The 22,172-nt window shown below is 43.6% G+C and overlaps 2 protein-coding genes across 12 annotated transcripts in view; one reads left to right on the top strand and one right to left on the bottom strand.

Annotated features, from left to right (window-relative positions):
• INTS9 (integrator complex subunit 9) overlaps positions 1–9,610 on the bottom strand; it is a 71,897-nt gene extending 62,287 nt beyond the window's left edge. Inside the window, exons 1-3 of the mRNA XM_075750347.1 lie at positions 9,542–9,610; positions 5,253–5,380; positions 447–507 (exon numbers count right to left, since the gene is read on the bottom strand). Coding sequence (XP_075606462.1) covers positions 447–507; positions 5,253–5,380; positions 9,542–9,550 — 198 coding nt within the window. The 5' untranslated portion in view covers positions 9,551–9,610. The remainder of the gene's footprint in view (positions 1–446; positions 508–5,252; positions 5,381–9,541) is intronic.
• A 218-nt stretch (positions 9,611–9,828) lies between these two features.
• The window catches only part of HMBOX1 (homeobox containing 1), a 127,647-nt gene continuing 115,303 nt past the window's right edge, over positions 9,829–22,172 (top strand). For 2 of the 11 annotated variants that reach the window (XM_075750351.1, XM_075750367.1), the window contains exon 1: positions 9,847–10,190. The gene's annotated coding sequence lies outside the window, so the exon portion shown is untranslated. Of the gene's footprint in view, positions 10,191–10,329; positions 10,395–10,470; positions 10,700–11,060; positions 11,186–11,809; positions 11,872–22,172 lie in introns of those variants that run through there. The other 9 variants (XM_075750353.1, XM_075750363.1, XM_075750357.1 and 6 more) reach the window with 8 other exon arrangements.

The raw sequence follows: 22,172 nt of genomic DNA on the forward strand, positions 1-22,172 counted from the left end.
CTGCAAGAGACCTCCCATGGGCAAACCATTCACTTTCTCATAGTTCTCCTGCCTAAAAAATGGTATGATACCAACCTCATTTATAAGCATGCTATGCAGCTTCAGTATCAGAAAAGTGAGACTGTTGAATAAAAGGCACTCTAAGAAGGCAAAGCACTATTATTTATGGAGCTCCATGAAATAAGGAAATATTCATACTGATGATTTCTGCATTTTAAAAGGATTTTTTAAAAAGCTAGGCTATCTCTGCAGACTGAAAGCCTCAGAGTTGCTATTAGCATTTTGTTTCAAAATGTTCTGCTCTACAAGGACATCATGGCTGGTAAGGGTACACATAGAAACCTTTGCGATGAGTCAGCATGGAAGTATCGTTCCTGCAGTGCACGCTCCTAACCTGTCAGGTAGCTTTTTGCATGGCAAGAAAATTCTAACCATCAGTATAATACCTTGTCGAGAAATGTGCTTCCATCTTTCAAAACCCAACCAGGAAGTTTGGACAGCCTGGGGCTGCAGAAAGAGAAAAAAAATAAATTGCAATATGAATTGTATCATTATCAATCGCTACGCATAGACCTTCTATTTGGTGTCATACAGGAAGAGAACACCATTCCTGTCTCAGGGAACTAACAATCTCAATAAAACAGACAGACAGTTTCACTGTGTTTAAGTGTTCACTGAAATGACTTTTACAAATCACAATTATGACACTTATAAGTAAAAAGAATAAGAGGACGACACATGCAGGGAGTTGGATTTTAGTAATTTACAGTGAGAATGTCAAAAAGGCTCAGTGCTGCTTACGTTGCCCTGTGGTGAAACTGGCTGTACAAACAGAAGAAGGGTTAGGGCAGCAACAAACTCTATACCTGAAACATCACAACAGCACCATAAAACTGCTCTGGGACAGAAGATGACAGACAAGTATTCCCATTAGCAATGGCAGGGAAAGACTGATGCTGTGGACTAAGTCATTTGTAGACACAGAGGTTGTGATTTTATATCCACATAAACCATGGTTTCATGCTTAGCTCTCATCCTGAGGACTCACACCCACAGCTGGACAAAGGCGCAAGGAGGTTTTGCTGTGAACCACATGTTTTAAGCTGGCAGGACTGGCATCAGTCAGCAATGGCAGGGCCCCTTTTTTAATTGTTTCAAATGCTAATAAAGGAACTTCAGGGATGACATTGTAATCCTCAGTTACGGTACTAACTGCTGCAGCATTTCTTGCTACTATAACTGAGAGACTTATTCATTTCATTTTTGTGTAAGCCTACAACATAGCTTGAAAACCACTGTCTGCCCAGATTCAAGCATATCTACAGAAATCCAAAAAAGAAAAAGTTGAGGAAACAAGAGAATTGAACCTACCTGGAATCAAACCCTGCAACAACCTCAGATTTGGATACACAACTAGAGAATCCAGTTGCAATGAAATCTGCAAGTGTTGTGCACTAAACTGTATAGACAAGCATGCTTATATGCTATAAAGGCTTTCAAATCTAAGATCTTGAAAATAGATAGTGATTCAAGGGCTCAGAGGACTGCTGTGTTCAGACTAACATCAATATAAAAGAATAAATCCTATCTGGCACTCCAGAAAGTCACAAGGAAGGGAAGAGGGGAAATCTAAGACTCAAGGAGTGAAGGCAGAAGGTAAGAGCAGAAGTATATGTCATTGAGAAGCTACGACAGACAAGTGCAACCCCCTTTTGAGGACAAAGAGTAAGTCTGAAGAAGTCTGATGATAGAAAAGATGAGGTGGCTAAATGTACTCCCCACTGACGCATTCAAAAACACAATTTAAGACCAGTATTTTGTAGACTGAGGGGGCTGAGTAGAATTGGTGCACAGAGACTAAAAGAGCTACGGAAAAAGCAGGGGAAAAGCAAGAACAAACTATTTTGATATGCAACAACTTTGACAGATAAGGGAGGAGAGGACAGAAACCTTGTTTGGAAGGGGTATCTGGAGGTCTGTAGTCCCATGTCTCAAACCCAGCACTAGATCAGGTCAACCACAGCTTTGTCCAGCTGTGTCTTGCAAATCCCTGGAGCATGAGATTCTAGAGCCTCTCTGGGGATGGGTGAAAGAGCTAAGAAAAACTTAATTACTGGGAGGCTAACGTCCAACCTGAGCCTCCCAAGACACAATTTGTGGCCACTAGCCCCTGTAGTGCTTGCCACTGTCGAGAAGAGTTTGGCTCTTTTGCCTTTGTAACATCCTTTCAAGCAGATGTGGGTGGCTGTTAGCTCCCTGTCTAGCCTCCTCTGCCAGACTGAACAAGCCCAGCTCCCTCGACCTCTCCATGTAGTTGTGGGCTCCGGACCCTGACCATCTCGGAGCTCCCTGAACACCCTCTCCAGTTTCTCAGCATCTCTCTTTCAATTGGGAATCCAAACCTGGATCCATTTGTGGTATCACCAGCATGAGACAGAGTGGAATAAACTTTCCTTGATATGCTGGCCCTACTCCCCCTAATTTAGCCTAGTACGCTGTTTGCCTCATCCATGATGAAAGAGCACTATTGACTTGTATTAAACCTGACATCCACTGAAGAGTATACAGTCTTGTCAAGAGAGGCAAAATTAACAGATAGGTCTTGTGTGTGGCTGAAAGTGGAAACAAGCAACACAGGACAGAAAGGACTCTTTACCTTGAAGCCAAGAAGTAACACAGTTCCGGCCGACATAGTTTTGACATTGTAATAGAGTGATTGATTAATCCAAAATAGGTAGAACTGTCCCATAAATAATGTGAGCAAGCGTGTCATGGCTAGACAGGAAAGGTTAAGAGCTTCCCACATGTTCATTTTACCGTTTTGCATTTGACTTTGGTACAGGGGAGAAAATTCCAGTTGACAAACCTCCTTTACAGTACATGAACTGGCATAAAGTGTTTGGCAACTGCAAGTACTTTGCGCATGTTCCATGGGCTGGTGAGAACAAGGACTGCCATTTCTGGGACAAGGTGGAATCTAAATACTTTTTCAAGGGCTTTTTTTGAAGAGCAAAGAACTCTAAAAAATGTCCAGACCCTTTAATGACACAAACACTACAGCACTTTCCTCTCTTATAGATTAAAGTGCAGGCTCTCAAAATGTTTGCTCAAGGAGGATTCCATGCCAGGTACGACGCAGGCTCTAGCTGCATAGCAAAGATCCTCTCTAATATCACACCTTTATGCTCCACAGAGGTAAAAATTATGGCACCTTTGCAAACCACATACTGAGACTTACAGAGCCTAAGTGGTTCATGGATCCTACTTTGGGGACCTCTGGTTTAAAGACAGCATAGCTCCTCTCTGGTCAAGGTTTCACGTGGGTCTGTCTCAGCCTAGCTGCAAGAAGCAGCACTCCTGTTCTGAGAGAACATACAGCTGGTAATAACCTAAGATCTGACAGACCTATGTTCAAATTCATGTGCTGCTACATGCTTCACGCAAGACCTCAGGCAGTCAGTCCCTCCTGCAGTCTCTCACCTGGAAGCTGATGATAATGTCAGCTCCCTATCACCCCGCCGTGTTATGCTGATAATACACATTTGAGTTTCACAGGTATTTAGACATCCTGGTAACAGAGACCTGATATATAATGGTACAACTATGAATACTATATAGAGATAAGGACTTTTAGTGGCAGTCACATTCCTCTTCAAGTTTCTAACTCGTTTCCACAACTCCCTGCAGGATGCCTGTTTTGTAGAGTACTGAAGAGATCAATTACTTGCCCAAGTCCATGTGCTTAGGACAATCCTTGCTGTAAGGGGTGTTCAATCACCCTACGACAAGATTGATTGGATTTAAATCCAACTGTTTGCTCCGATTCCACTAGGCCATCAGGGGTCAAATCTGACATTCTTTCTTATTGAGTTTGAGTCATTTTAGTGCAGACATTCTGGAGGTACTTGGGGAATTCCAGGTTGTGACCTGCAATTTGGCTGTTCATTCCCAGGGTCTGCTATCAGCAGACAAAGCTGGCATATCCCCGGGGAGCGTTGATGTCTGCAGTTCTAAAGAACCTCTTAAGCCTTTCTTCAATCACCTAATTTTGCTACTTATTCCTCTCCCAATTTCCTTTTTCTTTGGGGGGGGGGGTGGGAGGTGGGAGGAAGCTAAGCAAGGCAATTCTCTCTCTACCTGGATTTCTCAAATTTTCTGGATCCCTTCAAAATCTACAACTGCCCCTAAATACTGTAATTAGCAATAATATTATGGAATGGGAAAAAAATCAACTATCACACTGATCTGTCTTAAGGCACCTGTTGCCTACTCTACAGCAGATCTTGAACTCCACATTCTTGCAGAACAATGCATACATTGTCTATTCTTCTCCTCTCCAAAAAATAACAAATTATAGGAAGTGCTGGACAAACTCCTTTAATCTCATTAGGTCACTTAAGAAACTTGGTTTCCCAATCATATTCTCCCCCTCTCAATCAAGCCTTCCCTGAACCCAGAACATTCCTCACCTGTTTCCTCGTGGATCAAATTTACTAAATGGCTTTTGTGAAAACTCCTACTGTTTCCCATCACCAGTTGTTGTTCATTCTCACCTTTCCAAACCCTCAGTTTTGTAATTTGTTCCATTTATGCAAGACATAAGCCACCCTAACTGAATTATCCAAATTTATCTAAAAAAACCCTGGGAAAACATGACTTTTTCATTAGGGCATAGAAGGGAGAGTCTTGATCTCAGGATTCTCTCTACTTTTGTTTCACTGCCATTCCATTCCTGTGCCCAGCTGCACTGCCCTTTTATTTATTTAATTTTTAAAAGGGAACAATTATGCCATCAAGTCAACTAACGAGGACTGTTAAGTGCTATTTTTCTTTGCATTAGTCTTTGCTCCCAAGAAAAGCCTGAGAAGATGGTGGTTAAACAGTACTTGCTGGGCTTCATGCACTCCATCTCAGTTACCCATTTATCTCATCTTGTATGAAGAAGCCAGAAAGATGACAGATATGTGACCTCACTTGTGCTGAGCAGTTGCAGCAATACTTTACTGAAGCTTAGAATAAATTATCTAGAAAAACCAATCAATAAATCCATAAAATGTCTTCCGTCTACTGAGCCAAAGGACGTTATTTTGATAAAGAGAATTTTTAAGTGAACAAAGTCTATTTATGATATCAGATGATGCTGTTCATTTGTACTCATCCCCTCCCTCCTTCCAATAGACCGTTTCACGCAGAGCACTCCGACTGCAACCCAAGAAGACACAGACTAAGTGCTTACAGGCCGCAGAACATACCTCTGAACCAGCGGCAATGGGAGGAAATTGAGAGTAGACGTCATATCCAGTCCGCAATCCAACATGATGGTGGTGGATTTGAACTTGAGTACATTGCATGGTAAGGTTGGATGTCCTGACAGGCAGTACTGAAAGCAAAATACGAGGATGAGTTACTGATGACAGTTACCAACAGAGCAAACCCCCCCTGAAAATTGCCTTTTCCCCCTTAGTTTTAAGCATGTAGTTTCAAGCACGTAGTTTCCTACACACCAGAACAAAACCTGATTTCCTATGAATCTGTGTTTCACAGCTGTGTGCGTTTGTTGAAACTTCCCCATGTCAGAGTATTAAGCGGCAGATTTTCTTCAGACAAAGTTTTCTGATCACAAGGGTTGAGAGGATGCCATAGCTGCTCTCTCCAATTTAGGACACGTGTAGAATCACTTTTCTAACCACCACCCATTTCCATTAAAAAATCCAGAAAATCAGTTTCTTTAAAACTCAGTCCTACTGGCAATACTTTCCTGAAATTGGCTAGCAAATTTGTAAATTACTTGGGGTGGAAAGGGAGAGAATCCCTGCAGGAACACAAATTTTATTTCCTTAAGAAACCAGCCTAAACAACCAAACAAGGTGCAGCCCACACCTTCTGTGGCTGCTTGGCACAGATCAGTGGAGGAAGCTGTCTGTGTGCACCGCAGCACCTCTGGGGCATGCTCTCACCTGCTTTTTGTCTTGCTAAAGGCAAACAGGAAACGCGAGGGAATGGACAACCATACCTGAATGGAAGGGTTTGTGTACTGAGAAATCCCAAATGCTTTGCAAGCTTAATGAGCCAGTAAGCAGGTTATGTACAGGGGCACTTCAGCATCATTGAGATGCAGTCACCTCTTGTATGGAGAGTGGCAAACATTTAACAAGGCACAAGAGCAGCTGAAGCTTTGAATAAGAAGAGAAGTGAATAAAAATGCCAGCTTTAAAATGTGGGATTAGAAACGTAAATGACTGAATACAGTGTGGCCACCTTGGCATGAGGGTTTCTCTTTTGAGGAGGGATTCGATGGTTCTTCAGGGATTGCAAGAATAGGAGATTTTGCATCTCTGAAGTCTGGGCATCTGGCAGCACAGCAATGCTCAGGTGGTGAAACTTTAGCTTTTAAATTCAAGTTTTGTCAATTAAGATGAAAAATATCAACTGGCGGGCCATGCACTGCACTAAAAACAGACTCAGTCATTTTCTAAGAAGTCATTTATACCTTACGCTTGCTTTCTATACTTCACTCTACTAGGTGGAAAGAAGGTAGATTAATCAATTCACTTTCTACCTCTGCTCACAGTATGTTAACACAGGACTGCAACTGTCTGGATTAACAACTTCCATGGAGTCTATTTACATACATTCATCAAAACCCCCTTTTAAATTATATTTAAATTTTAAAAAGCTACTAAGTCCCAAATATTAAATTAAAAATATCACAAAGACTTTTGTTTTAAATTCACAAAGCCTTAATTATTAAGGGGCAACATTACATTTGCCTGCTGCTAGCAAAGTTTAAAAAAATGTGAAAAGCCAAGAGAAGAGAGTGTACAAGATATGAAAAGCCAAGAAGAGAAGAGTATACAAGTAAGGAATTCAGTTGTTTTATTCACAAATGTAAAATATGCATGTGAATTTAAGTTCTCACCAGACCAGAACTTTGACAACTGAAGCTGTAAATCCACACAAATAGAAAGAAATGAAGGAAAAAATAAGATCTAAACTATTTTTGTAGCTTTTAAACTATCGGTAATTAAAAAGGCCAATGAAATATCACCACTTTTATCAGCAAAACACTTTCTTGCCTTTTTTAAAATCATGAATAGGATCATGACCCTGACATCTACGAGCTAACTGGAAAATCTTCCGTTTTTCTTCTTTAAAAGCATCTAAAATAATCTATATCTGTGGCTGTCACGCTGTGGTAAATGGATTCCTGGGAGTCAATGGACTCTTTCTATCAGACTCAAGTAAAATGACTTTTTTTTTTAAAAAAAAAAAAAAAGCAATTCATACATGCTACACAGCTATTTGCACAGGTGACATTTCTGGGCCTGTTAGAATTTTAGATTAGGAATCCAAGAATCTGAGTGTCTGCACTATATACGTCTCTATACACACTATAAATGTGTAATATCCCCCCAGTTTATACTTCTTACTATTTAAAACAGATCCAGCTACCCCAGTCACTAATATTCCTGACCGCACTAAAATGCAAGTCCTTTTTGTTCTAAGATTTATTTGCTTCCATCTTTATTCCCTTATGGCTAAAGGCCGGTGCAGCTAACACGCTAGGTGACTCATCTCCTAATTAAAAAAGTCACGTAAAAAAGTCACAAAACATACAAAAGACATAAACATGCCCACCTCAGCTCACAACTTTCTTGGCAGGCTTTGTAAATTGGAAGAAAGTTTGACAGAGCTGGGCACAAAGAGATCAAGACAAGGGGCTAATTCCAGGGGTTTTTTCCATTTTTTTTTTTTCACAGAGGCAGGTTCTCAGTAGACATCTGGTTCATGCTGAGCGCTCGCCAGCTCCAAGCATCTCTGGTGATCTCATGGATGGCAATGTGACAGAGAAAAGAGATGATGTCTCACACTAGCAACTCCAGAACATTCAAAATTTTGCAGGTTAAAGCCAGTACTTTGAATTCCAACCGAAGCCAACAGATACTACAGTGCATTCTTCCAGTATTGATATCACATGCTGGTTTAAAATCTAGGGGGAAGTTAGCAACCGGTTTTGCCTGGATCAAAGCACATTCAAGTTTGTGGGAGTCTGACATTTTCACTGGATTCTGAATCAGACCCAGAGGCCATCACCCTCTATCTTGTTCCTCCAAATTCAACCCAAACAGCTGAGAGAAGAGGATGAAGTAGCATCCAACTTCTCCGCCCACAACCCCAAGATTCAGCCACATCTCCAGACCAATGCAAGATGAAGAATCTGGTCTTATGATCCCCGGATTCCAAATTTATACATGGGTCTAAAAACCTTACAATACAGATTTCAGACAGCTTGTATTCCCCTTCCCTTTCTCTACCCGTAGAGAGACATGATAAAGAATTCTGCATTTCCACTATGGCCTTCATGTAAAGATTTCTCAGTCCGTCCGTCCCCAACCCCCCCGCATTATATCAGCCTCTACAATCACGACCAGAAGTGCTTAGCTTTGCACGGTTCGTCCCACTAGTACTATCCATCCACGCAGAGACTTAATCGCATCTGTAAGATTATGCAGGATCAAACTCTTCGGCCACCTGCCTACCGAGTGAATTTTACAGTGTTACACCACAGATAGTGATTTATTTGAAGTCTCAAAACAAGCCCAGAATCCAAGTTTACTTCTATGAAGCTTCTTCAAGACAAACTGCTCAGTCTCAAAACTGAGAGACAATCTTACGGTTGACAGTGGTGTAACTCCAGATTAAACAACTGAAATGGTATGCTTAGATAGTTTGAAAGCTGCTTTGGTTTTCATCTCCAAAGAATTGCAGCACACTGTGTGAAACAGGGAAATTCTTCCTGGAAAATACTTAAATAATTGAAAAGGGAGATCTGGAGAGGAGACCAGTAACATGGGCAATGTATTTTCTGATAACTTCTTTTAAAGAGATTACAATATCAGAACCAAAATATTTGTCAAAGCATAGCACACCCTTGTCAAAGCTATCCCAGCCTGATCTTCTTATTAGTAATTATCTGTTTTAACATCATACCGCCGATGGAAAATTATTTTATTACGAACCATGGGGATTTATTACTATTTCTAGAGCAACCCAGTAGAAGTCACACATGGAAGGGGCTAGCTCCAGCACTGCTCCGCTCCGAGACTCGTGTTTAAGGGTCGGAAGGCAGAGAAACACCTCCTCCACCTCCTCCTCCACCCCACCGATGCTTCCTTCATCCGAGCCCAAGTCCGGCGGGGGCGGACGGCGGCAGCGGGCCGTAGGACAGCCAGCCGCCCACCCAGGCCTGTGCCCGCTGCCACACCGCGGTGGTGCCTTAACCCCCCACCCGCCCCGGCCCCTCAGCTGGCGGCTCCCCGCCGCCCGTTGAACGGTGGCTCGCGTGCCAGGCTGCTGAGGGGAGCAAAGCGCTCGGGCCCGCCCCGGCTCCCTCAGGGCCGCCCCCCCTCAGGGCCTCAGTTTCCCCTCATGCCCGGCAAGGTTGAGGCTGCTGCAGCCCAGGGGCAACCCTGAGGAGCCCGCCGCCGCCGGGGGCAGCCCGAAGCGCCCCCCCACAGCGCCCCCAGCCCCACGCACTCACCAGCTTCATGCTTCCACCGGCTCTATTTACGGGGACAATCCTGCCCCTACCTTCCTGCCCGGCCCCCACCCCCCCCGCTCGCGTTCCCCAGGGCCTCATGGGACTTGTAGTCCCGCTGCCTCCTCCGCCCAGGATGAAGTCATGGCCGGGGCATGCAGGGAGTTGTAGTCCGCTCGGCGCTGCTCCCCGCGCTCCATTGGCGTGCCGTGCCGCCGCGGCATGCTGGGAGTTGTAGTCTCCGCTCGGCGGCTCTCCCCGTCACCCTGGGGAGGGGGGAACTACAAGTCCCAGGGTCTCACAGCTGCAGCAGGTGGGAGCTTGGATGTTGATATCAACATGGCGCTTGTCAGACAGACAAAGGCAGTCAGTCTGGTGTGATTGAGCCAAAAAAAAAAAAAAAAAAAAAAGAAAGGGGGAGCGAGCGAGGAGGAGGGAGCGGCAAGAGGAGAGCCAGACGGGGAGGGGGGCCCTTGTCCTCGGGGGGCTGGGGAGGGGGGCTCGGCGGCCGAGGGATTTCCTCCCCCCCTATTGTTCTCGTCCCTCTGCGCCCCCGTTAATCTCCCCTCACGCTGGGGCGGGGGCGGGCGGGGGGACCCCCCCCCAGTGCTGCCGTTACATGGTGAGGTGGGGACGCCGCCAGCACCCAGAGGTGAGTGTTGCTTGTGGGGGAGGAGGGAAGTGTGGGGCCGGGTGGGGGGGTGGGTGAGAGCGGCTCTTGTGAGGGGAGGGGGCGGGCGGGTGGGTGGGCTGGAGGGAGGGGAGCGGGAAGGGGGTCCCCCCTCGGCCGGCACCGCGGCTGCCTGCGGGGGAGTTGCGCCGAGCCGGAGAGCGGGTTTCCTCGCAGCCGCGGGATGTGCGTGAGGGGGGAAGCCGGGGCGGGGGGCGGCCGGGGGCGGGCAGGGGCAGCCCCTCAGCCCGGGCGGCCGCTCGCCCGCAGAGTTTGAGCCGCGGCTCGGGGTGGCTCCGCGTATTCTCGGCGCCCCGGAGCGGGGGAGGAGGAAGGTGTCCCCGGGAGGCTGCTGCGGGGGTCTGCGGGAGGGCAGGGCAGCCTCTGGGTTTTAAAGAAGAGCCCTGCATCGTTGTTCCTGCCATTTATTTATTCTTCTTTTTTTCCACCCCGTCTCCCAGGTGTGGGGGGACGGAGTCCCCTCAGCCTGGGTGGGTGCTTTTTTCTTTTCTTTTTTTTTTTTTTTTTTTTTCTGGTGGTGTTTCGATTTTGTTCGTCGCTGAGTTTGGGGCTGGGCTGGTGCCGCCTCGGAGGCTGCGAGCCCCAGCACGGCTGCGAAGGGCGGCGGGGGCCCCCCGCTCCCTGTCCCCAGCACCCTGGGGAGGGGGAACGGATCTACCCCGGCCCGGCGGTAGTTCGGCCGGAGGAGGCAGAGGAAGGAGAGAGGGAGGGTCCGACCCTGCGGGGATGGAGCCCGGTGCGCCGTGTAGATCGCGCCCGGCATCGAGCCCCGTCGGCGGGGCTCTGCCGAGGAGCTCTGCCCTGGCTGGGGGGGGGCTGAGGGGCCTCCGCGGGTGTACGAGGGCTGCTTTTTAGGGGAGCCCCGGTGCTTTGTGCCTGTAGGGAAGAGGGGGAACAGGGGCACCCCAAACCCCGCTGGATCCCAGGGCTGGGAGGCTGCGTGACGAGGAAGGAGGGTGAGATCTGTTGCAGCTCTCGGGGATTTGAGAGAGGGGTCTCGGGGAGGGCAAAGGCGTGAATGCGAAGGGTGTCTTGTTGCTGGAGAGTTTAACGTGGAAACGGGTGGGGGAGGAGGAGGAGGACCCGGAGGGAAGTCATTCCCAAAATGTGCGAGGAGAGCTTGGGTGGGGTGTCATAAGCTTGTTTATTTTGTACTTCTGGGGAAGAGATGGGGTAAATGCTTTTATATCCGTGCCTGGGATCTTTTTTTTTTTTTTTGAAGAACAGTGTGTTTGACCCCAGGACCGGTTGGAGGAAGTGGCAGGGAATGCCGCTGAACTGTCTTGCTTTGGTTCGGGGTTAAAAGAAAACAAGAGGCGAGTGTTTTTAGGTGCAAAATACACGGGCGAGTCAGACCGAGCCGAGTTCTTCAACCTCAGTTCTGTCTGATGGGTTTTTTCTTAGTTGTTCTAAGAGTGTCTCTTGGTATGTTTGCAGAGCACTTCTTCAGAAAGCATTTTTTCCTTGCGATAGATCTGAAAAAGCCTCGATCGTGTGTGCCTTCGTGTTAGGGACAAAAATGCCTTTTTTTTTTTTTTTTTTTGGGTGTGGGGAGGGAAGAAGGAAGAGGAAATGAAGATTGTAAGCATGTTTGCTGTTTGTCTGTGGAGTCGGGTATATCTCGATTTGTTCTCATGCTCAAGTAAGACTGGGAGTACAGATAAGTGGCTTTTACATACAAAATGTATATGAACAAAAGCTGGAAAGATTTAAACTTTGTAGGGAGGAAAGCGTTAAATTGATGGCCAGGGCATGCGCTTGAGAGCACTGTCGGAGCAGATGCCCCTGCTTCAAACTAATGGGGATGGAGAAAAAAGAAACTGGTGGGAAAAAAAAAAAAACCCACCACCTTACAATATATCGTATCGGAGAGAGGGATTGTGCGCTGCAGACGAATTGTGGGCTGGCAAAACCCTGAAGTGCCTGCTTGCGTCCCGTGATATGACTAGCTCATTTCTGCAGGGCTCATCAGGTACAGACTCTGCTTCCTTCCTGGGATGGTGCAGCTGGCATTTGATTTCCTCCATGGATGGGAGAGGAGGAGTCCTGTGCAGTTTTTTTCCCTGAGATGATTGCATTTTCTTTGGCCTTGCTGTACCCTGCCTCATTAGTAGGAACTGCATCTATATTTATTTACCATTATACCATGTCCCTTGGGATGTCGGGTGTAGTTTGGAGTAGGTATATATGGATTTATCACTCTTAACATTTTTTTTTCTCCCATCATGCTAGGGCCAAATCCGTCAACAGCAGAGAACAAACTTAATTTATTTCTGTGTTTTGCATCTCCCTTTTTGCCATTTCTCTTCCAAATTGCAAAGAAAATGTCTCCGAGATGCAGGTGGGGGAGGGAAGTAGGGGAGAAGTGAGGAGGGGATGGAATATGTTATCTGTGCAGGGATGCATTTGTTATCTGCATGTTCTGGGGCACCAGGCTCTGTGAAAGAGCAGGGTTTGATACTGCATCTGAAAACTGGGGTTTGGGAATGTTCTTTTTCTGTACGTGAAGAGTTGTCTTTAGCCCCACGACAGCCACAACTTTTTCTCTGTGGTTGACAGAATTGTCTGACGAGCCTGGGCATGAGACTAGGAACAAGGAACTTGTGTTTTACTCAGCGGTGTCTGTTCTTCCTCCTATCGTTCCTTTAGCACCAGTGCAAGCACCAGAACAGGCATCAGCATTTTTACTCCTGTGTCATCCAACTCTGTGCAGAGCAGGTCTAGACGACATTGTGGTTGATATGCAGACTGCCAGCTGTGCTGTAGGAATGCTACCATAGGTGAAACTGCAGGATTTTTAAAGAGTGATAAGGAAATCGTGAAGAAAATCCTGTGTGGATGAGGCCTCCTTCTCTCCATAACTACTTTACTGAGCGGTCGTGAGCAATTCCTTTCTATTTGTTGACCTTTCTAGAAAACGTGCATCTCTCTAGCATTGTGATTCTGATAATTCCACGGGATTAGTAACCAGTGTCAGCTGCAGAAAGCTTACTTCTGAGGCAGTTTTTGTGTGGGTCTTACTGGTCTCTTTCAAAGGGATATTAAAAGTTCATGTCTGTCCAGTGTTTTGAAAATTAAATTATTATGAAATGTTCACTTTATTGTGATAATCCATAAATTCACAGAAGTGTTTGATACGTTTTTGCACTGGTATCTGGAGCTGGGAAAACAGTGGGGTTCTGACATTTCACTTTTCAAACAATTTTATTTTTAATAAAATCATTTTTAATAAGCATGTATTTCAAGAATTGTTCTATCATTAAGTTTTGGGACTGCTCTTCTTTGTTGGGTGTCGTTGGGGCAGTGGTGAAATCTTGGGTTTAGGATATGATGTTTGGGAGGGGAATTGGAAGAATAACTGAAACATGAGAAAGGAATAATGTTGTGCTGTCCCGTTCATAAAGGGATCTCTGAAGATGTTTGATTGTATATGTTAGAAAACAAAACATGTTGCATGAAATGCCAGCAGATTTTAATCTAAAGAAAGCAACTTGTCCTTTACAGTAATTTCTGTGTAGAGTTTTTAGGGATACTACAGAATTGCACATTACAGTGTTGGGATCTGTGTCAAATATTTTTCATCTTCTGCAGAGTTTGGGATTTGAAATAAAACACTTGAAGGAATGCTGTCAGCTTAAGAACTCTACTGCAAAAAAAACCCCATGCCTTCGTTTATTCTACCGATAACTTTATGCAGCTTTGACACTTCTGAAGTCGGTTTCACTTCATCCTGATTTTAATGGAGCGGGCACTGGATCTGCATACACGTCCTTGTGGGATTGGGCTTTAATTATACCTATGCTGATAATATTATCTTGTGGCTTATCAATGAAGTGAGACCAATGGCATGATTGTAGTGGGATTTTTAGGAGATAACGAGGAGAATTTGAATTTTTTTTGGTCTAACTCATATCCCTAAAGCTGGTTTTATACATACGATTACTAATAAACTGTATTTTAGCCTTCTAATATTCCTTTATTGACTAAAGCTCCCTTCTGACATGTATAAAATTAGGAAGGCTGGGTAGCAAAGTATACTAAAAGTTCATATTTGAACACTCAGTCATGCAAACGGATTGTATGTTAGCTATGAATGCCATTTCCAGCATTAATGCTCAGGATAAGTGTTTTGACAAATGCTTTTAATTTGGGGAACAATACAAGCAAGCATAACAGGATACGGAAAGAAAGTGTTATTTTTCATTTTGCACGTGGCAAACCAAGGAGTAGAGGGATTAACTTGCTCAGGCTCCTACGTGGAGTCTGCGGCAGAACCAGTAATCAGTCCGTGATCTCAAGGGTTTGTCAGGGCTTTAATCAGAGTTTTTCTTCCTCCTCTCATTAATTGTCTAACATCTACATTTTAAAAATAGGGTCTAGAGATTATTTTTCTTCCTTCCAGTTTCAAACTTTATAGCCTTAAGTTTTTTAATTTTCAGTCAAGCCTTGAAAACACAGGGCTGGAAAGCTCGGTCTGAACAGCACCTCCCTGACATATGATACTATCTTGAAACAGCCTCTGACAAGTGAACCCTCTCATTGAAATCATGTGAGGAATTTTATTACTCAACTCTGAAGATCTTCTGGGGGAAAGGAGGTTGCAAACTATTAACTATGTGGTCTTCATTGCAAGTTGGCACATAAAATGTTCTTATGAGGCAGTCATGTGGTCCACAGCAAGAAGTAAAGAATCGGCTCTGTAGTTGCTGGCCAACTGAAAATTTCAGCTTGTAACTGTGAGAAACGCATTTCTCTTTCTGTTGTGCCTGCTAAAAAGAGAGATAGTCGCTTGAAATCTGGTCTTTAGACACGGTATTGTCTGATTTCGTTCCCCTCTCCTCGCAATCAACTGGGTGCTTATACAGGGTTAGCCTGTGACCATAAAAGCATGTGGAGAAGCTTTTATGGTAGATAGCCTTAAAAAGTATTTTGTGTTTGGGATGCTTCTGATCTTTGCTGTTGCAGTAGGGTTTACCAAAAGCTCGTTGTTCGTGCAGGCTTCCTGCATAATACGCTGCTGAGCAAAGTGCTTGTTTCACAGTTATGAAACTGCTGCTATTGCAATTACTGCATCATAAAGTCTAACCTAATCAGGAGTGATCGATTTATGGCCATAACTTGTGTGGTGTGCTAGTGGAGTACGGCTCTGATGTTTCACATTTGATTCATTATGGCCGAGCTACTGTCCTTCTCCTTTACTACTCTATGATAAAATAATACTTTGTACCTTGGTTTGTAAGTCTTTAAGTGCTTTACAGAGGTATCTGTATTTTACAAATAGAGAAACTGAGGCTTAGGGACCAAGTGACTCACTCAAGGTCACATACTGAGTCAGTGGCAATTGAACAGGGCTGTCTCTATTCCTCATCTGTTGCACTTTTACATCTGTGATACATTAATATATATTAACCATGCAAGGAATTTATTGGCTGGTCTTCTAATGTGCTCGATCAGAATACCTAAGTTGATGAGATTTTTTTACAGCAATGGGAGGATTTCCCATGTTCCATTGACTTCTGTGGTTTGACACTCGTCATCCTTATTTATTCAGTTATTTTTATTGCTTTTAATCCATTAGATTCCCCTCACACTCCTCAGGCCAAAAGCACTACTAGAGTAAACTTTCTTACAAGACTGTAAGAGAGATGCCCTTTTTCTTACATAGTTTTTCTTCTGCTTTGTTTAATAGGAATTTTTCAATGTTGGACTTCAAATCTATCTCAGGAATGCACACGCATGTTTGTTATTTGTTTTGATTCAGCACCGTGTTAATGTAGACACCAAAAGGTTGAACAATTACTGTTTTGATGTGCTTTTTTAAGAATTAAAAAAGTAATCCATGACTGGTTATTCTACCCGTCTGTGTGCAGTTTTCCCAGTTCCTAATCAAAGCTGCATGCAGAGTCTGAAGTTAAAGACTGCTCTTAAAACTGGGAACTGCTGTAGTGCAGTGCTTCTGACAAAGTGTATTCTGCTTTATCTTCCCTGTGCAGCCAGCCAGAAGGTATGGAAGGTCAGTTAACTCTTTCTCCTACAGAATTCTTCTATGAATGTTTACTTCATCATTTCATATTGGTTTCAATGCAATTACTAAGCATGGCCCTTCCTCAGGTTGTATGTATGTGTACGCCAAAATGACTTCTGTAATATGGCTTGAGAAAGACCGAGCTTTGCGTGTATGTCATTGATACGTTCGCGAGTTCTTCTTCCAGTCAGTGTTTGCCCGATGGGTGGAGCGTTGTTTCCAGGTCTACTGAAGAGTTTCTTGGAGCCAGAGGAAACAGATCTTATTAGCCTGCTTCATGCATGGAGGTGGCATTCTTTTGTTCTTCATATATATGTCTATTTAGGCTACATTAAACTTACGTGAACCCCGTTCACTGCTGTGGGGGTAGATGAGGTCTTACATTGGGCTAAGGAAGTAATTTAGAAGCCAGGCATACAAAAGATGTTAATTATGTTTGGCTCTACTGCCAGCTGAATCTCACTTGCCCCGAATTCCTGGCATTGGTTTTCTCTCTACTTTTGAACTTAATATTTATTTAAGAAGCTTTATTTTCTTTTCACTTCCTTAAAAAAAAAATAAAAAATTGAATGTTAAGTTCAGCAGTAAAACAACTCCTGCTGCTGAAACAATACTGTAAGCTACTCCTTCAGTGAGCCTTGTGAACAGCCAGTTTTATTCTTCTGATAAGCTTATGCCCTATCAATAGGGAAGTGTAGCATATAGTCATTTCCTGCATTTTGAGCTGCCCATTTCTTACGAGCTCTGAAGCAAGGACTGAATCTGCTTTTTGTTCTTCCAGTGATACTGTAATACTAATGGAAGCAGAAAGCAGTTAGTTAGTTCATAAAATACAAGCGCTGTTCCTACTTGGATATTTTTTCTGACCTTTATTTTGGACAGTTTCTCTGCCATGATCAGATTCTCTGATTACAATGTCAGCTTTCACTAGAAATCTCTTTGTGATATAACTGGCAGGGATTTGGAGTTTGAGCAACTGGGTATGCAGCAGCTCTGACATGTAAGTGGTACTCAGATGTTGAAAAGAAAAGCTCTTCCTGGCCATGAGGTTGCGCTGGGCTCTTGTTTCTAGACTCTACCTTAGGTCTTACTTTATGACCCAGGGCGAACTTCCTGACTTGCCTGTGTTCCAGCGCGTAATATGAAAATAATCCTTTCAGGGCTGTTGAGATGCTTTCACGTTCATAAAGTATGTGAAGATTCTTGGCTGGATGGTAGCGCATGCTGCTGCTCTCGGTAGTATAAACATGAATCTCATAAGTGTATTTACACAGAGTAAGAACTAGTTATTTAAGCTAATACTGATTTTTCGTGCTGCAGATGGGAGAGGTAAGTAGTTGATCACAGTTTTCTCAACTAAGTTATACTATGCATGGTTTCCAGACATCGTAGTCAGTTGTTCTCTGACTGTCTGCATTTCATGGGGGCTCCATCTGTTTGATGCAGTGATGCTGTTTAGTGATAAGTACAGCAATCTGAAAAAGAGGGAACTTACTGAACTTGAAACTGATTCCTCCCTCTTTAATTGCCTCGTCCATAGAAGTAGAATGATGTTAACATATTGGAGACTCATAAAATTTAAGGGGAGAACAGACAATTAAATCGCCTTGTCTGATATGTTTTATATGCTTTGTATCACAAGCCTTTAAATTTTAATCATTTACTCTGAAACTGAGACCAGTAACTGATGTTTGGCTAAAAACAATTTGAAAGCTTTCCAGCATTGAGTGTCCATCGTTGGTAATTTCAGACTCATCGCTTCTCTTGGTAGTTTGTGCCATCTCACTGTTAAAAATAAGTGACTGATTTCTAATTTGAATTTGTCTAAGTTCTGCCGCTGGTTCTTGTTACGACTTTCCTGACAAGATTAGAGCCCTTCAGTATCCAGTACTTTCTTGCCATGGAGGTACTTACACTCTGTAATCAAGTTACTGGATTGATAAGGAAACAGAGTTGAGCTTTTAAGTCTTACTCTGAGGCATTTTCTCCAGCACTCAGATCATCCGGTGATTCTTCACGGTCTCCATTTATTGTTAACATTGTGGAAACCAAAAACGGAGAATGTTCCAGCCTGCGTCTGAGCCGTACTGAATACTGGGGTGCAACAGCCATTCAAAGGTTCACAGCAGCCCTTTTGCAGAGGGAAGTCCTGTTTGTCAGCCTTGCTGCTCTGACACAGAGATTCTTCCTAGTAAAGTCTGCCATTTAGTAGTTACAGTCTGCATTTCTCAGATTGTAAATTTGCCTTTGTGTTCAGATGTGTTTTGCTTTCCTGAGCTAAGTTAAAGTAGATATTCAGGCTTCTTTCTTTTGCTGTCCCTTCCTCATAATAACGTACTGTTCCTGTAGTCCTGGTGTCAGTCGCAGATTTTTATCTGCAGTGATAAAAATGTTGAACTGCATCAGACCTTAAATTTAGTGACAAAAAAATTAGCATGATGCAATCCCAGGAAGTAGATTAAGAACTGGCTAACTGACAGCTCTCAGAAAGTACCAGTCGATACGGAGCAGCCGATGTGGATTTCCACTAGAACCAAAGTATGTTCTGTGCACGTCCTTTCTTCTGTTCAACTACGCTTGTAATCTCAAAGAACAAAGTTAGTCCTTTATCAAGACATTTGCCGTTAAGACATGCTGACTGGCACTACTGATGTCCCTGTTCTCTAATTCTTTACTGAGAAAATATTACTGATTTATTTTTTTTCCTTGTTGGTTTGCCTGGATTGATACCCAGCTGACCGCCATACAGCTCTCCAGATTTGCTCCATCCCCTTCTTAAGCATTAGTATAATATGAACATCCACCTGGCCTGGAGTTTTACCCTGGTTTTGTAGAGAATCCCTCATGAAGAAAGACAAAACCCTCCAACCTACAAGAGTGCAAAAAGCCGTCTTTGGTGCATGTTTTTTAGGATTTGCCGAGTATCACGTTTTATTACTGATGAATTAGAAGGTGCTTTGTGTGCTGAAAGCATGTTGTCCCAGTCTAACAGAGAACTGTTCACAGGAATCCTGATTCTCCCTTCCACTAGAAAGTTAGTTTTTAAAGTTTTATTATTATTATTAATTTTTTTACGTGCGTTGAATCTCGCACTTTGGTTAGCGAGAGGAACATCCCAAGACTTTTTGTTCCTGAATGTCTGCGAGTATAAAACCGCAATGTTTTTGGAGTGGCCGTGGTGCATCTGCTGGCAGATTGCGTAGCGTGGTGGATGTGACAACCTCGCCAACCTTTGCAAGCAGCTACTTCTGAAAACCCTTGTGAAATTATCCTTCAGTTCGTTTCTTGGGCATGATTCTGATAAATATCGGTGTCACTCCTCTGTCACACTCAAGTAAATTCTGGTTTATTCATAGCAACCTGTGCCGCCTTTTTGTTAAAAATGCAGCTACCTTCACTTGCTGGCTGTTCCCTTGAATTTCTCTTTTCCTGTCCCAAACTGTTCTAACTTTTAGTCCCTCCGTGTTGCAGCTGTAATCAGCACTGCACATGAATGTCTCTATTGGAGAGGCAGTATTTTTGCCATTGGTTTTAGGACACAGTGTAATGTGGGATCTTGAAACCAAACCTCATTTAAATACAACTGTCTGTAAGAAGTGTGTTGTATTTTGTTTGGTTTTTTGTTGTTTTTTTTTAATTAAGGTAGGTGTTTGACAGGACTTGCTCCATGAGAGAGTCCCTGTTTTGAAACCTGCAAATTCCAGGCAGATAAAATGCAAAGAAGTTGGGCGAGTATCTGAAGTTTGGGATGTCTGCTTCCTTTCTGACTATCGAGTGGGAAACCTGCCATAGCAATAGGCTTTGAGGAGAGATTTGGAAGGGGGAAGAAAGGGAAGAGGACTGAGGCACAGGATCTCGGAGGCTGGGAAGGACATTGTAAAGTAAGTTATGCCCTTTCTACTGCTTGCAATCTGAGGTGTGGCGTTGTGGAAGTCCAAGGCGAGGACTAGACTCAAAAATGTGTGCTGCTGTGTTGGGCCTACAGTATTTCTTGTAATGCAAGCCTCTGAGCTCAGCCAGTGGCTTTTCTGCCTCCTAGCTAACTCAGTATCTGATTTTTCTGTTCCTCTGCTGTCTTCTTGCAGGAGTTGTTTATTGACTGAAATTGTTTCCATATGGCTGCAATGTAGAGCTTGATTACATTAAACGTGGTGCTTTCCTGTGGCATTGCAGTGCTATGGAAAGATCATCCCTCTTTCTCCCCTTCCTCCATAAAACCTTGTTTTTGGAACATGTAACGTATTTAGGTATTATCTCCCCTCCCCTGCCCTGAGGCTTGTAGAACTGGAAAACTGGAATCCAGTTCTTTTTTGGGTCTTTATATTTGATTGCTTATGTGGGTTAAGTTTGCATATAAATTGCTGATAAAATACTGAAGATGAAGATTAGAGTGACAGTGGCTGCAGTTTGAGAGAGTTACTGGAGCTGAGGCCCCAGTGTTTTAAGCACTGAACAAGTATGCAGACAAGAGTCTCTACCTCCAAAGAGCTTACTGCCCATCAGGACAGTCCATTTAGATTGTGTTTGTTTATACTGATGATCAATTTAAATATTTCTCCAAGAAGGTGTTAAAATTCCTGTACTTGGATGCTTCAAGATGCTGAAGGGCCAGATTCACCACTTATCTGGAGCCTGAGGAAAACAGATCTGTTTAATAGCAAATGGATGCATTAGTATCTTTGATAAGGATAAAAGCTGATTGTTGGCTAAGTTAGCTAATAAAACCAGCGGTGAAGCATCTCCACCCTCTCTTTGCAACTATGCTGTCTTTTACAAACTAGTTTATAAAAACTGGATTAAAAATTTGGGTTTTGTTAAAAATGTTTTTCTATTTAAATAGGTTAAAATATATAAATACCTTTTTCTTAAGTCTAAGCCATCTGATGTAATGCCTACATTTCTTGCAATGTACTTAAACAGAACCTAGGCAATGCATTTTTACTGCTGATATCTCAAATAAAGTCAAACCAGTGAAGTGATGGTAGTCACTCTTGGCTGAGCACGTGGAATCAGAATCTGATGTAGTAGTAAAGCAGCTTTTGACAGAAGTAGCCTCTTCTGCATGTGCATAGAGAATATTTTCTTCATTTCAGTATATTCAGATAGTTCAGCTCACAGACTATTTAATTCAAAACTGAGAAACCATTTGGGAGCTGTAAATGCAGAAATGCTTGTTTTCCTCACCGAATGTAAGGTGGAAAAAAAGAACAATGAGGAAAACGATTCACTAATACTGAAATCTTTCTGTGGAGGACGCAGCAAGGTTCAATTCACTTAATAAAGATAATTCAGTTGTTTTCACTAAAGCATTTTAAAATGCAAACCATGTTTCCATAACCCTTTTATGCGTCCAGCACATATGATGCATCATTCAAGATTAATAAAACTATAATACATAAAAGCTGGCATTTTAAAATTGTTTTATAAACAGTCTGGCTAATAACCCAGGGTGGAAACTGAAACACAGGTATGCTCTTCGGGCCTTTGCTAGAGTGTGAAGCGCCCTCCAGTCTTTTTTTAATTCAGTGTGGAATGAAAGCTTCCAGGGGAGAAGCGAAGCGTTCCTACCACAGGGTATCCAGTGAGTTGCTGGGTGGTGTACGGCACTCCGAGGTATTAGATGTCTACAAGGCACGTTCAAGCCGCCAGTTATTTAAATGTCCCTCATAATTTAGAGGTGTTTGGTGAACTGGCAGGTAGAAGACAGACAGTGACCATGAAGCCATTGTAGCCATCTCCTCTGCTTGTCCTTTTCCTTAAAGGACTTGCTGCTGCCCAGTGCTTGGAGTAAAGGCTGTCGGCAGCTTCTTCCACTTGGGATATTACAAGTCTTAAAATTGTGGTCCGATGGAGCAGGCCACCTTCAGCCCACACCAAGGCACCTCACTTCAACAGAAGGGTGGATTAAAAACCTTTCA

Source organism: Balearica regulorum, chromosome 3 (genome assembly GCF_011004875.1).
Source record: "Balearica regulorum gibbericeps isolate bBalReg1 chromosome 3, bBalReg1.pri, whole genome shotgun sequence".
In the NCBI taxonomy this organism is placed as follows: domain Eukaryota; kingdom Metazoa; phylum Chordata; class Aves; order Gruiformes; family Gruidae; genus Balearica; species Balearica regulorum.